The following is a 14,463-nucleotide window of genomic DNA, read 5'->3' as shown; positions in this document are numbered from 1 at the left end:
GTTTTATGGTTGATAACAGACGATTTATATCAACGAATACGTACGCTCGTAAATGTACGGTTAACATTGTTCATGGACTACGCTCATTGAACTTAATAATTTAGTGCACAGTATATTGTCATTTTACGACCGCGTGGCATAGCACTGGAACTTACTAATGAATCGCGTGCTATTGCCTGTAAGCACCAAAATAAAATTATTTTTTCTAGATCTTTCGGTGTGTTCCGATAAAATCATTAAAGCCAGAGCCTGTTGTTTATTATTCCTGCACATCTTAACATCTACTTTAATTTTAATTCTTCATTTTCGGATAAAAGAACTACTATACATCCCTACGATATCTCTTAGTTTGCATGTTCATGTCCATAAAAAATATTCGCACGTACATAAAAATTGACTATAAAAATGGTATTTTTAACTATTTATTATCATCACGTAAATTAATGCGAATAATAATTCAAAGAAGTTTTACATGTAACATTTGACTTAATCGTAATTTTGTATAAACTATTTCACATCGAAATGGATTTTTTGTATAAGAAACAAAGAACGAAGATCAAAAATAGATCGTAAGGTCTTCAATGTGAACAGAAATTTTATATCTATAAAAAATATAAAAAACTTAAAACATCACTCAATGTATTGACATATTAAACATTTGGTTCTTGATGTCAGTTCAACGAAGTGAAAAAATTGCGTTGTTTTAACGATTTTTCTTAACCGTTTCATGTTTTGACATGAAGTGTCAATAGTGGCGCGAGACGTGCCCGTGTAGAGTTACTGAGCAAAACAAACTAAAGGCATATAAGTGCGAAAACAAAAGAACGCCGATTCAGTATGGATCGGATTACCTTTGACGAGTGCGGACTGCATTCGAATCGGCCAAATGTACTTATTGATTGAAGCGCAATTCTTTTTTTTTTGGGGGATGAATTATATAGGTTCGGTTTTGAAGGTGTGTAAAGTTCTTTTTCATTTGCAATTGCTCTTTTAGTTTTGTGTGAGTTGAGTTTTATGAAATATGCACCCTATGTACGTTCCCTGATCTCATTTCTGTAAAAATATTAACCCCAAAAATTAAAATAGGTTGATATATTTTATTTATCTATCTTATAAAAAATTTACTTATATAACTTTAATAAATAAATGAATTAGAATCAATGACAGCCACTTTTCGAGTTAATTGAAAATAGTTGAAAACTAATTTCACTTAATACAGGAATCATTTTAATTTAAATAATACACAAGACCTATTACAAGCAACTTCAAATATCGAGTTCGAAGCTTAATTAATGCTAGGCTCCTAATGCTGGCAACTAATTAAACTTATTCTATTAAACACAATTGAAATTTGAAGTGAGTGTCCAATGCAGGTTAGGGTTTATGGAAAACTTATTAAATGTATTAAAATATAAAATTAGAAGTGATAAACACCATGCAATATATTAATTACGATTTAACTGAGGTCATAATATAAAACAAGAGAAAAAAACGAAGATCGAGAAGAAAATAAATAGGAAACAGCATGAACAAAGTTTTGGCACCATTTAGGTCCCAATTTATAACTATTTATTTTAAAGAATTTTTATAAGTTCATATAAATTAATGTGTACATATACATGAGTGTATAAGTAATAATAGCCAAGTATTTGGCTTTCGAGAATCTTGTATTAGTGGTATTGAGCAGTGGTAGCTCAGCGGTAGAGGACTGAGACTTGCGATTTTAGGTCGCGGGTTCGATTCTTGGGATACAATCTTATACAATTCACGCGTTGCGTAATAATTGTATAGGATTGGACAAGTTTTCATAGGATATACCCTATAGATATTTTTGGGGGAGGCCTATACTATGCAGTGGGCGTCAATGGTCAGAAACGACGAGGATATAAACATAATATAAATATTTTTATCGTATAAACTATGTCATATTGTAAGACATTGCTTATAGGATAAAAAACGCATGCCGACTACCCTTCACATGTCCTTTTGTATATTTCCATACTATGTTTGTCCACGTGAAATTGCCTCGAGTGTTAGACGGTCTATTGTATTTTTAGGTATTTTACAAACTTTATTTTTTAAATTTGTTACGACGTGTGCGTTGTATAAAATTATTAAAGAGTATAAATGTAAATTAAATAATAATTAGTATGAAATAAAAAATTAAATAATTACAATCCCAACACATAAAAAGTAAACACATTATACAGATTTATTTATTAACTTCAAATTAATTAGGTAAACAGCTGGAGATAAAGTTTGCACTTGTTGATTTGAAAACAAAATTTTATGTTTAATACGAAAACTATGAAACAATTATCCACTGCCCTGCTTCAAAAGCCTTTAATTTTTAATTGTCTTAGAGTCATTACATTATAAGAGGGCTGATCTTTGTTGCAAATTAAGTGTCCATTAAGATTGGAATAAGTATTATGGCGTTCCGAAATTATCTCGTCAAATATAGCTAGCCAACTACTAAGCTAGATATCAAGCTACGAATGCATCATAGTTCTCTGCATTTTTATATGCATAGTTTATCGCTAACCATCAAGTAATATTTTGGTTACTTTTATATAATCTTATTTAAACGGTAAAAAATTAGCATTTCAAATGAATTATTAATCATTTTATACAACATTATTTCGGTAGCATTTTATTAATTTATAAAGAAAAAAAATTAACAGCCTTTAGATCTTTTCTTCTTTATATCAGTAGGCCTTTGATTTGAAAGTAATGACTGGTTATACTTTAATCAATATTCAAATGTTGATTGTAGTGGCATAAGTATCTTTTTAACGATCGGGTGAAAAAAGTATATTGTAGGTGAACGAAAATAAATCCCTTGTGGTATGTGTAAATTCCGACACACCGAAGGCGCAAGAAAAGAGTTATATCGACTATATCCAAAGACTTTACGCTGTTATCAAAATATAACTAACATCTGCTGACATCATGCAAACACTGACAAAAAATATATCTCGAACATCTGTATTATTTATACAATACGTTTAGAAGCAAAATCTTTATGTATAAAAGTAATTCAAAACCTATATCTACTACCTTCTTAATTACATTGAAACTGTTAAGTTAGCATTTCTCTCTTTATATACTGTCAAAAAAATTAAAGCATACAAAATTAGTAGAAAATAGCAACGATCGCCGACAGACTTTACCAGAAATTAAAAATAAAACTGTCAAGAGCTTTAACGGTATTATGTTTAGCTTTCCTTTTCGATTTATCGAAACTATTCATGTAGCAAATAGCTTTTGACTATTAAAAAGTTTTATTTATCTTTCTAATTTTATTACTTTTTATTTAAATAGCAGAATTAATAAATAGAATAGACACACTGCATATACACGTGCTTAAAATTTTAATAAATAATTTTACCTCAAAATATATATTTATATTCTATAACATTAACGATTTATTATCTGTGAAATAGCATCACAAAAACAGCATCTGCTTTCGAGATGTTTTCGAAACAGTATCGTTCAAGCGTACATCGACATTAAATAGTCACGAGAAATTTTACGTCCTTTTTACTGCCGCACTGTCAACACACACCGTTCTCCCTCAAACTCAATTCTGCTTCACCACGTTCATTTGGAGATCGTAAAGTGCGACTAAAATTTGGAAATAAACTGCATATATATACTTTATTTTAAGGCTCTATATACTTTAATGATTTACTAAGCTCTATCTTAAACTTAACGTATTATATTTCGTGCCTAATATTCAAGTTTTATGCATAGATTGCTTCCGGTGTAAAGTTACGAGGCCTATAAAGAAGATGATATACGCGATAAAAGCTGTACTTTGTTGAACAGTGTTAGCATAATGAACTCAACGTTTAAATTATCCTTAGTGAATTATTTTCCTTGTGTTAGATAATTTGTATAGTTTAAATTTCATGAAAGATTTAATAAAGTGACTGTTTATTAAATAACTAAAAAACAAATTGATGGATAGATTTTTCGGTTTATTATACAATAAATTTTTGAAATAGATATATATTCACATAATAGATTACGAAATGTGGTCGGCCATTTTGTTCAACTCCGGATTAGCGCTAAACAAAGCTACACAGAGCAACCATTTTAAAACCTCAAATAACGACTAGCATTTCCAAGTTTGGATCGATGATTGGCTATTTTTCTTTGTGTTCTATAGAAAAGACAACCTCTTACTAAAGGACAATATACTCACTAATGAACGATGTATAGTCTTTATGTCGATCGATTAAAGCCTTCACAGTTGCATTTTTAGCTGATGTTTTTCTTTGAGCATTTAAAGAAACAGTATTACTTTTACCAAATATCAAAACATCGACATATTAGTGTGTTACACTATCGTAAACCAAGTAGAGTAACAATTGATAATATTTATCGTTTTCTAAACTAAATAAAATAGATTTGGCTTACATGATTATTACAAATAGGTGCAATATCTTTAAAGTAGTGAATGTATAGCTCATTTGCTATTAATTAATATTCGGTATACCATAGCTAAAAGTCAATGACCTTACAAATTACAAATAATGTAAGGTAATCTTTAATATAGTGAGAAAAGGCGGATTTATGAAAAATTGGAATATTACTTAGAAATAATTATTATTTAATTTATGTTCCAATATATAAAGTTAATATGACATAATTCAGAGTTATCACTTTATTCAGGGGGATAAAAATAGGTGTAAAAGCTTTAAAATTTCTTGACAAATCAGCTTTACATTCACTTTTTTACTCCTTTTACTAATCGCACCGTATATTCCCCAGGGTTCATAAAGATAACAATAAATTAAACAGTGGAGAAATTGTATTTTTACAAAAAAAATATTTTCTTTATGGTTCAGTTAATAATTTAGTAATTTTTATAGATTGTATTCAGACTTTTACATATACGTATTACGTATTTGCATTATTTTTATAGCAGCTGTGTACTAAGAGTAATTAATTTATTTTGATTGTGATTTAACATGGTGCATGGAGATTTCAGATTTAATCCCCGATATGGGCACCATTTGTGTAAATATTTGTGCAAATACAACGTGCGAAATCGGTGAATAAAAACAAAAAAAGGAGACCGCAAAATAGCCGAATATCACAGAGATGACATCACAGAGATGACATCATATGACATCTACAAATCCAGAACAACGTGTTAAAGCGTACACACTTTCCTTCTGATATGGGGCCTAAATACCAACAATTTTGTGAGTCAATAAGGGGTATAAGTAATAACTGACAAATTCATACTTTATATGTGAAAATAACATAGATACTGCGCCATTATCACATCATATTTTAAATATTTTTTTATAAGTGAACAATAAAATTCATGCAGATTATAAAACATTTACATTGCATGGTTTTAATGCTTTGTTTCATAATCCCAGTGCAAAATATAAAGTACGTAAATGAGTCAAAGCGGTATATAAAAGCTGAAAGCGACTCGAATGTGTTTAAGGCAAACGATTGCGTTAAACTTTGTTTTCCTGTTTGCTAATTCGAATCTTTAAAGTTTTTAACGTGTATGTTAATTTATGAAAACCTTGCTTTTATTTTAAATTTTTATTAGCATTTCCTAGTTTATGTAAAGGATGGTTTTATCGTTTGCTGAAAATTCATAACAGAAAATTAGCTTAAAAATTAACGAAACTAATTTCGATCATCACTACAAAGCTTTGTCTATCCTCTCTGTAATCTACAAAAGAGTTATTTAAACAAATTCTTTAATGATATACGTGTAAAATTTAAATGCAGGGAGTAACAAATTAAGAACATATATATAAACTTTGGAACTAAAATGCCAAAGTTTTCGCCTAAGATGCAATAGTTTAATTTAATTATCTTTGCTGTAACACTATGAACGATGTTATTAAAGTAAATAGTTACAAAAAATCTTTACATTAAGTTAAATAAGTGTTTATTTTTATAAGGGCTTTACAAACGGAAATATATGCCCCGATCAACACCGGCATTATATTTTTATTAATGTTTATCATACATTCAGACATAAATCAGTTAAAATCTATAAATTATTGCAAAAACAATAGCAACGATCGCCTTGTCACGTATACAGTATCAATAAAGCGATTGACAAATTGCACTCTATAATACATTTAAGTTTATCAGAGTAAAATTAAAATAATATAATTAATTAATTCACAACAGCATGTCACGTAAACTGAGGTTATCGGCACAATTTCGCCCGAAGCGCTGTGTGATTGTTGGGTTTGTATAATGAATCAAATTTTGAATCAATTAATGTAGTGTTTATATTTTAATTGCGAAATTTCGATATGCCATATCGTATTTCGGTTTTGACAGAACACGATTAGCTAAGACTAATAAAATTTTATAAAACTAATTTTTTACGTCATTATCACGGTTTAATTTTATTTTCGTTTTTTTCTTGTTTGCAGTGTTTTGCCGCCAACGATCACGGGTAGGATTGAGTTGTTGGATGTCCATATGTAGTATGGTTCATAGTCTCTAGACATCTTTAATTGGTTTTCTCGTTAATTATTTTTGTTGTTCTGATCTACGCAGGCACTGCTGAACATATACCTCCTCGACATATTAACAATAAGATCGGTAGGCAGTGGCTTGCATCTGTTTTACCACGAACTTAACCAGGTCATCTGTACACCTTGTCTGTGGTCTTCATTACAGAATCTTAGAGCTCTTGTTATCATCCGTTATACGCTGCTATGTGGCCAGAAAACTGCCAACTTGCCAATCCCCGCAGATCATTGCCTTCTCCTTCGCTCTATGAGCATGAACAGTATCTACATAGAATAAGATCATGATTACATGAGTGCTTGCTTGCTTATGTTCAGTTTTAGATTTAATGACATTTGAGTTATATATTCTAAAGTTGATCAAAGTACACTGCTATCTTCTTAAATTAGATGCCGCGTCGTTAGCGGTCAAAGATTAGTTTTATTTCATGACTTATATTCACGAAAATCAAAGAACTCCTTAAATATAATTAATTCCGTACTGTTTTACTAAATAATTAAAACGAATATTTATGACAAACAGTAGTCATATTAGATTAAACTTCAAACAAACAAAATATTGAAAAAAAAAACATTTGATTAGAGAAATTGGACAATAATATTTAACGTTTAGTTAAATAATCATAATTTAAAAACAATATGTGATTTTTAAAATAATTGTATTTTATATATAAACTTAAAAGTTCAAAGATCAAAGTAAAGTTTAATATTTAATAAAATGTTCGGAAAGTATATAATGTTAAAAATATATGAACAGGAAAAGCTAGCTAAACTTATAGAATTTAAATAATCTCTTTATACTGCATAGCTATTTTACCATATAGGGATACTTGATATATTGTACGTTATAGAAGAGAGAAGAGAACATGAAACTGTAACATGATTATAAACAGGTAGTTTCAATGTAAATTTTACGCCTAGACATCGACTGCATAATTCGTGTATTACATTTTGCATTTCGCGCTGCAGTTCCAAATAAATTCACACATAATTTTTGTACGTAGTAGTTAGTTTATTTTAATGGAATGTTGGCTGGTTACAATGCACGCATTGTTTCCCCGCGAGCTGGTCCACACTATCGCTCTACTCACATCAAAATACTTCCTCTGAAACGATTTCATTCAAAAATATTACGGAGTCAAAAATGTAAAGTGCATAGCGGTTAATTGGTTTACATTTTTATATTTGTTACAAACGAAATATTCGGAGAATGCAATAACGCAAATAGCTTTTAAAAAGAGAACATATTTCTGGCTTATACACGCCAAGCTTAATACCGACATGTAAATTATTAAATAATCAACTTTTTAATAATTAGTATTTGCTGCCAATTCAAGTATGGTCGTTATAAAAAATCAATTGTTGCATAAATAAATAGAGCAGCAATAATTTAGTTATAAAAAGCGTTTTAAAAATTCGGATAAAAACATCAAAATTAATTACCATTTACTGTCTATCTCTGCTGTACTTCTACTGTCTCATCTTCATACTGCTATACTTTTTACTTCCAGAAGTTATAGGTTTATCGCCTTTGAATTGTTTCAGAGTGATCACTTTATATAAGATGATTAAAACAGATGTAATAGGTTTAAAGATTTTTGCTGGCAAATGAGCTACATTCACCTATTTATAGCTTTTACACTTATAACCAATCACCCAGTATGTTAAGGTGAAAACACATCCAGTTGTGATATATAATTGCAAATGCACTTATGCAGTTACCGATTATTGCTCAAATGAAATTCGTTTACTGGTTTAATATTAAAAGCTTTGTGGATACAGAAACCAAAGTGTAATTTACAACGCAGATTCACCTTACTCTTTTAGAAAGAGCTGAAGCAACATTTGCATAACTATATTTTGGACCAGTGGATTTCAAAGGCAAAAGAATAAGCCAATGTATTATTTGTTGAACAGACCGCCGGCTTGCGCACGTTTAACCTTTGAGAGTGCGCTAAATCCTCTCCCTGTATACTTTCGGGCTGTCCGATTTTAAGTGGCTAAAGCATTTTTGTTCAATTCCTTTAGTAGCTTGTTTTAATGTTTAAATGCACTTTGTTGAAAAATAACAAAACACATTTTAGAAAGCACAAAAACATTCGAACACCGCTTTCTGATAGCAGCGTAGTATTACAGTTAAATTTATTCAAATGCTATTTAGAGAAACGGGTCGATCAACCACAAATACCAAAACGTTTGCTAAAGCATTTGACGAAGGTTACCTACCTTTGCGCGTCCTTAACCCTTTGTCTCGTGAGAATACAATGGACAATCGCAATGTTCCGAAGATACGATATGGGACACCCTTTGCCTTCCTGTTACGTGACCAAATTTCTAACAAAATGTTTTGTGGTACAACGGACGATAAAATAAGTAATGTCATCTCCCACCGGGACATCAAAGACGTGCTCCTTCGATTAGAATTATATTAACGTGATGTTTGAATTAGGCAGTTGAAAAAACGTGAAACAACAAATTATAGGGTAGACATTATGAACAAAAAAAATCTAGAGATACATTATACATAAATTTTACATACTGATAAAATAATCTATAAATTTAGCATTGATATATTATATATTTCAATTACAATTTATGCCAGTAAATACTGCAGAAATAATCTAAACTAGAAGTCAAAATAGAAACAAGATAAGGTTATTATTTAAAACATTGTAATAGCTAAGTTCATCGTTATTCTAAAATCAAATCATAGTTATTTTTTAGTGACGAACTGCCCAGATGATTTTCGCAATATCAAAAATTATTACATGTCGTAGTCCAATAGAATAATTAAACAAATAAAACGTTTAACTTTATTTATAAACTTATAATCTTCATCATTACAAAACAATTACTATTATTAGTTTTTTTAGTTTAAATTCTTGCAAAACTTTAGCTGTAATATTATTAAATTTTCATTGTAACATTTTAAGGTACATCAAAATTTTTGCTTTAAAAATATCGTATTGCCTTATTTAGTCTTTAATTAACGCAAAATGTTTGATAGTTTAAGACGGGTGTTTTGATTAACTTTATGTTTTATACGCGATAAGAAAAGTGATATTTATGTTTTTTATATTTTCGGTAAGAATCGTCCTAACTTAACGAAGATTTAAAAAATAAATTAACCATATTGATCAATTCATTGCCGAGTTTAGATCTTAGCTATAAACTTCATGGTTATTTTTATTTATATGGATAGATTAATATGAAGCGTATAATATTTTAGATAAATAGTCTTATAATATAAAAGAGCAATAAAGAACATCTAACAGAGACAAACAGTGAATTGGGCTCAAATGAGACATGGTCACTAGTCAAAGAGACTCGCGTTCAAGTTTTGACTGCGCCGGACGTTGTGCGGCTGGCTCCTTCGCTTATTGTGTGTTTCTTTTTTACCCTTTTCACTTTTGCCTGGCTGAGTGCGCTCCTTCTTTCAAATCGTTGTGTACATTTTTTTGTTTGTTCACCACTAGCACGGACATTTGCCTCTGATTCAGACACATTTCTCGGTCGCACGGGTTTTGAATCCAAGCATAGTATAAAATATTTACCTTTGGTCCTATATTTAGTATTGATTTAGTAACATTTGTTCTAATATTTTTAATAACACCGCATCTTATTATTGCAAAGACTAGTCCTAAATAAAGAACAACGTGTCATGGTTTTTTTTTTGTAGTATAGTAGATATAATAAACAATATTAATAAAAAAAGCAAGAATCTTTTAAATTTAATTCTTAATAGCGAGTTATACGGTTTGTTTTTTATCTGCAGATTATTCACGAATATGTATTGTTCTCAGTGTTCTCTCATTACAAACAGGTTTATCATGAATACTTTCATAACCGAAATAATAATGCCGGACATGTAGTAATAAAGACTATAGACAACGTTTTATTGAAGGGAATATTCAAAAGGTTTTTAATGCACGCACACTACGAGCAACTCTGGCTAAACAGTACCTCCGTTAATAACAAACTGGACCCAATGTTTGTCCAACCTCTTGCTTACTCTAGCAAAGAATTCTCCTTAAGTTATTCGTCCCTTTAACCCGACCCTTTAACCTATTCAATGCTAAAACTCTTGCAATTAACTTAAGTTTTACAGCTGCCCCATTCGGTGCCATAAATGTATCGTTACGACGGTAGGTATGAATTTTACTAGCGTGACTTGAAAGCGGAATTTAATAAGGACTGCAAAAAATTAAGCGTTTTAGAAGGCGTGCATGCGATGCGTGCAGCTGACGGCAAAAATATGGCATATTATGATGTCCCTAATCTACTTCACGGTCGGTTGGACGGAAAGCCGCTGTCGATAACAATAACCGACTTAATATGCCCGATAATCGGTTTTGCTATTCGGAAACCTTCGTGATTGACACTTCGGATGACGTTTCAGTTGAACCGTGCACCCCTGATTTTATATTCCATGTTAAGAGGGATACATGTATCCCTTATACATTCTATACTCTATACTGCATTCATGAAATGTTTATTATTTGTTAAGGATAAGTTCTTCTTTTGTGTATATAAACACACTACATTTAACGTTATAATAAAACAGCTGTCTATTTGTATGTTATTTAAAGATACAAACATTTTGGCAAAATAGAGATTTATTAAAAAAAATATGTGATTTAGTACAGGAAAACAATTATAAATTTCGAGTCATATTGGAATACTATTAAATATCACGAAAAACACGAAAGACCTCTGTTAAAATATTGTTTATGTGATTTTTAACTTAATAGTTGCATAAAATAAAGATCTTTTATGTATATACCTTTACGTATAATTATGAAGCATATATGAGACAATATGAAGATTCTTGTTTTTTGGGAGATATAACTGTGAATATGTGGTTTACCCAGATATAAGAGAAACACTTGTGGATCATACAAACATTATTCGCTAGCAGCAAACGGTTAGCTTACAGGCGACTATTAATCAACTCCGACAGTTAATATAAGACATTTTGTTGATATTAAAATGATAAGCTAGTGAGTACTATTTGCCCGGTTGCCTTCTGCCAAGAACATTAACCTCAAACAAAGAAACAATTTTTTATCATTTTAAATTTGAAAAGTAATAAGAATTTCGTACATCACTGCACTTTGATAGAAATAAAGTGATTTTTTAAAAAAAATTCCAATGTTTTATATTACATAACAAGATGACAGTAACAAGTCCTATTAAGATTCCTTAGTAGCGACGGAAATTTCGCTAAAAAGATATTATACATGGACGAATTAGCGATAGTTCAATGATAGTGATTTCACACGTCAAATAAGTTTAATTATTATAATTAAACAAATCTAGCGTAGCCCAAATTACATGCATATTTTCTGTTAATAGGACGTTCCACGCATTGTCCGTCACCGCAATGTGACTGGAGTCGTGTCTGACGACTTTCGGTATTATTCCTGGACATGCCCTACCGGTAACGATAATGGGATAGCAATTGAAATATCTGGAGCACAGTTTTGATATCAATGTTTGTCTCTCTGAGATAGGTTTTCAAGTCTCACTTGCATTGTGGTAGCTAACTGATTATGGTGTTAAAATAATCGTATATTCAAAATCGTAATATATTTATTTGAATTAGCATTAAATTATATTATTTATTAGTATACATACAGAAGCGGATGACTGTGTATAGATGTGAAAGCTTTTAAAAAGTAAATGTCACTGCAATGTCATGCTAACTTATCAGCAAAATGTTTTGAAGCTTTTACACCTATTTCTAATCACTCTGCACTAAGTAACATCTCTCAAACATGATGTATTTTTTATTGGAATACGGCAGGTGAATACTTTGTGGAAGTACAAAATCTGTAGCATATATTAAACACTTGTTAATTTTAATACACAGTAAATCGATTTTAAAACGCTTATTTTACTATTATATCATTAAGTAATATATTATTTCTGAAATCATAGATTTTTGGATCGGGTTTGTTATAGATTAACTGATATTCTATATGTCAATAACAAAAAAAAAAATAATTATTAGATTTTCAGTTAATATTTATTTTAACGATTTTGAAATATAAAGAGTAAATGATATAACTTCTAATTTAGATCTACACGAGCTGAATGAGCTTCGAGACGGATAACATCGGATAGAACCTTGACCAATTCGATCAGGTAATGCGTGTGCTCGCCCAGTGGATTTTCATTAAGTGTGACGAGGCTTAATGATTCAAGTTTCCGCATTCATTAAGCTCTCGGCGAACTGTTTAAAGCCACAATGTTTAATGGGAGCGGTAAATTGCGCATTAATATTGTGGCTAGATGACCGAAACGTCCACTATCCACTAGCGTGGTTAAAGCTAAAATTGTTGTGTAATATTTTTCATCTGTAATATAATTAACGTTATAATTTACACGCGTATAATATTTAGATAATAACAAAAGCTACTTGTACGTATATTAGGTTTTCAATTTCGCTAATCCACTATTTATTTTGGTTGTTGTATTTAAATATATACAATTATAGTGAAAATTATATTTAGATTGTTGGGCTTAGAATTCGACATTATTTCGTTTTGTGGTCTTCTTTAGGGCTCTGTATTATTGTGTTAATACCACAAAAAAAAAAGCTTTATATTATCATCGTCTCTAACGTTTCCATGCATAATAATAGAAGTTTGTTAATTTTCCCTTTTATATTGATGTTGTTATACAAATCTGTATTAAAGGTTATAAAGAAAAAAACTGAATATTTACAAACATTGTCGTCGTATTGCAAATTTTTGAAGTGTAACATTAACTCCAACTGTATTATATTGTCTCTTCATTGCAGCGGGGGCAATGAAACAATGGAATGATTCCGTCTCTTTTACTCTTGTAAGATTTATTATGCCTATCTCGCACGTTACCCTTGAATACGTTGTGTGAATGTGTTAGTGATAGTGTTTAGAACTTACACATAAACACTTTTACACACACTTGTGCATATATGCAAACACAACCAAAAACGGATGTGTGAGGTTTTGAGGTATTCAGTATTATCATGAATGATGAATCATGACTTCGAAACGCGTCTTTCCGGAACAACGCGTACAAGTCTCGGAAGATATCTGAATGTATAATCTAGCAGTTGTCATTAACAAACATTATTTTGATTGGATTAACTAAGTTATCGCATTTTAATCTGTCTCAATATCAATTAAAACACTATTAAATTAAGACATTAAATGATTATTTTAATAAAAGCTTTAATGTTAAATAAGTTTAGATATCGTGAAGGAATTATTAAAAGTAGTTGATTTAATATTAATAAGAGAAATATTGGTCTTACCTCGCTTATGTCTGACGTGGTATTTGCTTTTAGTAACAGGGCCGGTACAACACGGTTGTTCATAATAGAAATTATAGGAACTATCAACTTCAGAAGTCTGCTGTAGTGCTTGTGAATGAACTTGCCAGTTTAATCCGACTAACATGAAAATATACCACCGAATCACAACAGCTGAAAAGCTCAAAGTCCGAGAATCGCACATCTTTGTTATTGTATTTAAACCACAAACTATAACTTTTTACACTTTAACGTTTTAATTTTTAGTCATCTCCTAATTATCTGAAAAAAAAATATTGTCATCAGTTTTTGTGGAAAAAAATCTTTTAAATAAATGCTGAATATCAACCAAAAACTCCGACGGCCTTTACGGCATTGAATGATTTTGATTAAAATCCTTTTAGGTAATTTTGTTACAGGTCCCTGTAAAGACATAAAACAAGATAATCTATCAAAAGACAGATGATTTACGTAGTGTAATATAATAGTTAATTAACCGGAAAGAAAACGTCATATGTATAACACATACATGTAACAAATAATAAAAGAAATTGCGTTTATTAACAAATGTTAATATTTATTTGGGATAACTAATATTATTTTATTAAATTTTAAGACATGTTTCATTATAATATA

General features: G+C 30.3%; 1 protein-coding gene across 1 annotated transcript in view; it reads right to left on the bottom strand.

The window, feature by feature from the left end:
- The window catches only part of Sema2a (Semaphorin 2a), a 115,034-nt gene extending 100,929 nt beyond the window's left edge, over positions 1-14,105 (bottom strand). The window contains exon 1 of the mRNA XM_068771409.1: positions 13,831-14,105. Within this exon, the coding sequence (XP_068627510.1) occupies positions 13,831-14,032 (202 nt within the window). The 5' untranslated portion in view covers positions 14,033-14,105. The remainder of the gene's footprint in view (positions 1-13,830) is intronic.
- Positions 14,106-14,463: the final 358 nt, after the last annotated feature.

Source organism: Battus philenor, unplaced genomic scaffold, assembly GCF_028537555.1.
Source record: "Battus philenor isolate CCGP_79_NKW_IND1 unplaced genomic scaffold, ilBatPhil1.0.hap1 SCAF_11, whole genome shotgun sequence".
Lineage (NCBI taxonomy): Eukaryota > Metazoa > Arthropoda > Insecta > Lepidoptera > Papilionidae > Battus > Battus philenor.
Note: the sequence above shows the minus strand (reverse complement) of the source record. Positions and strands in the feature narration are given on the sequence as shown.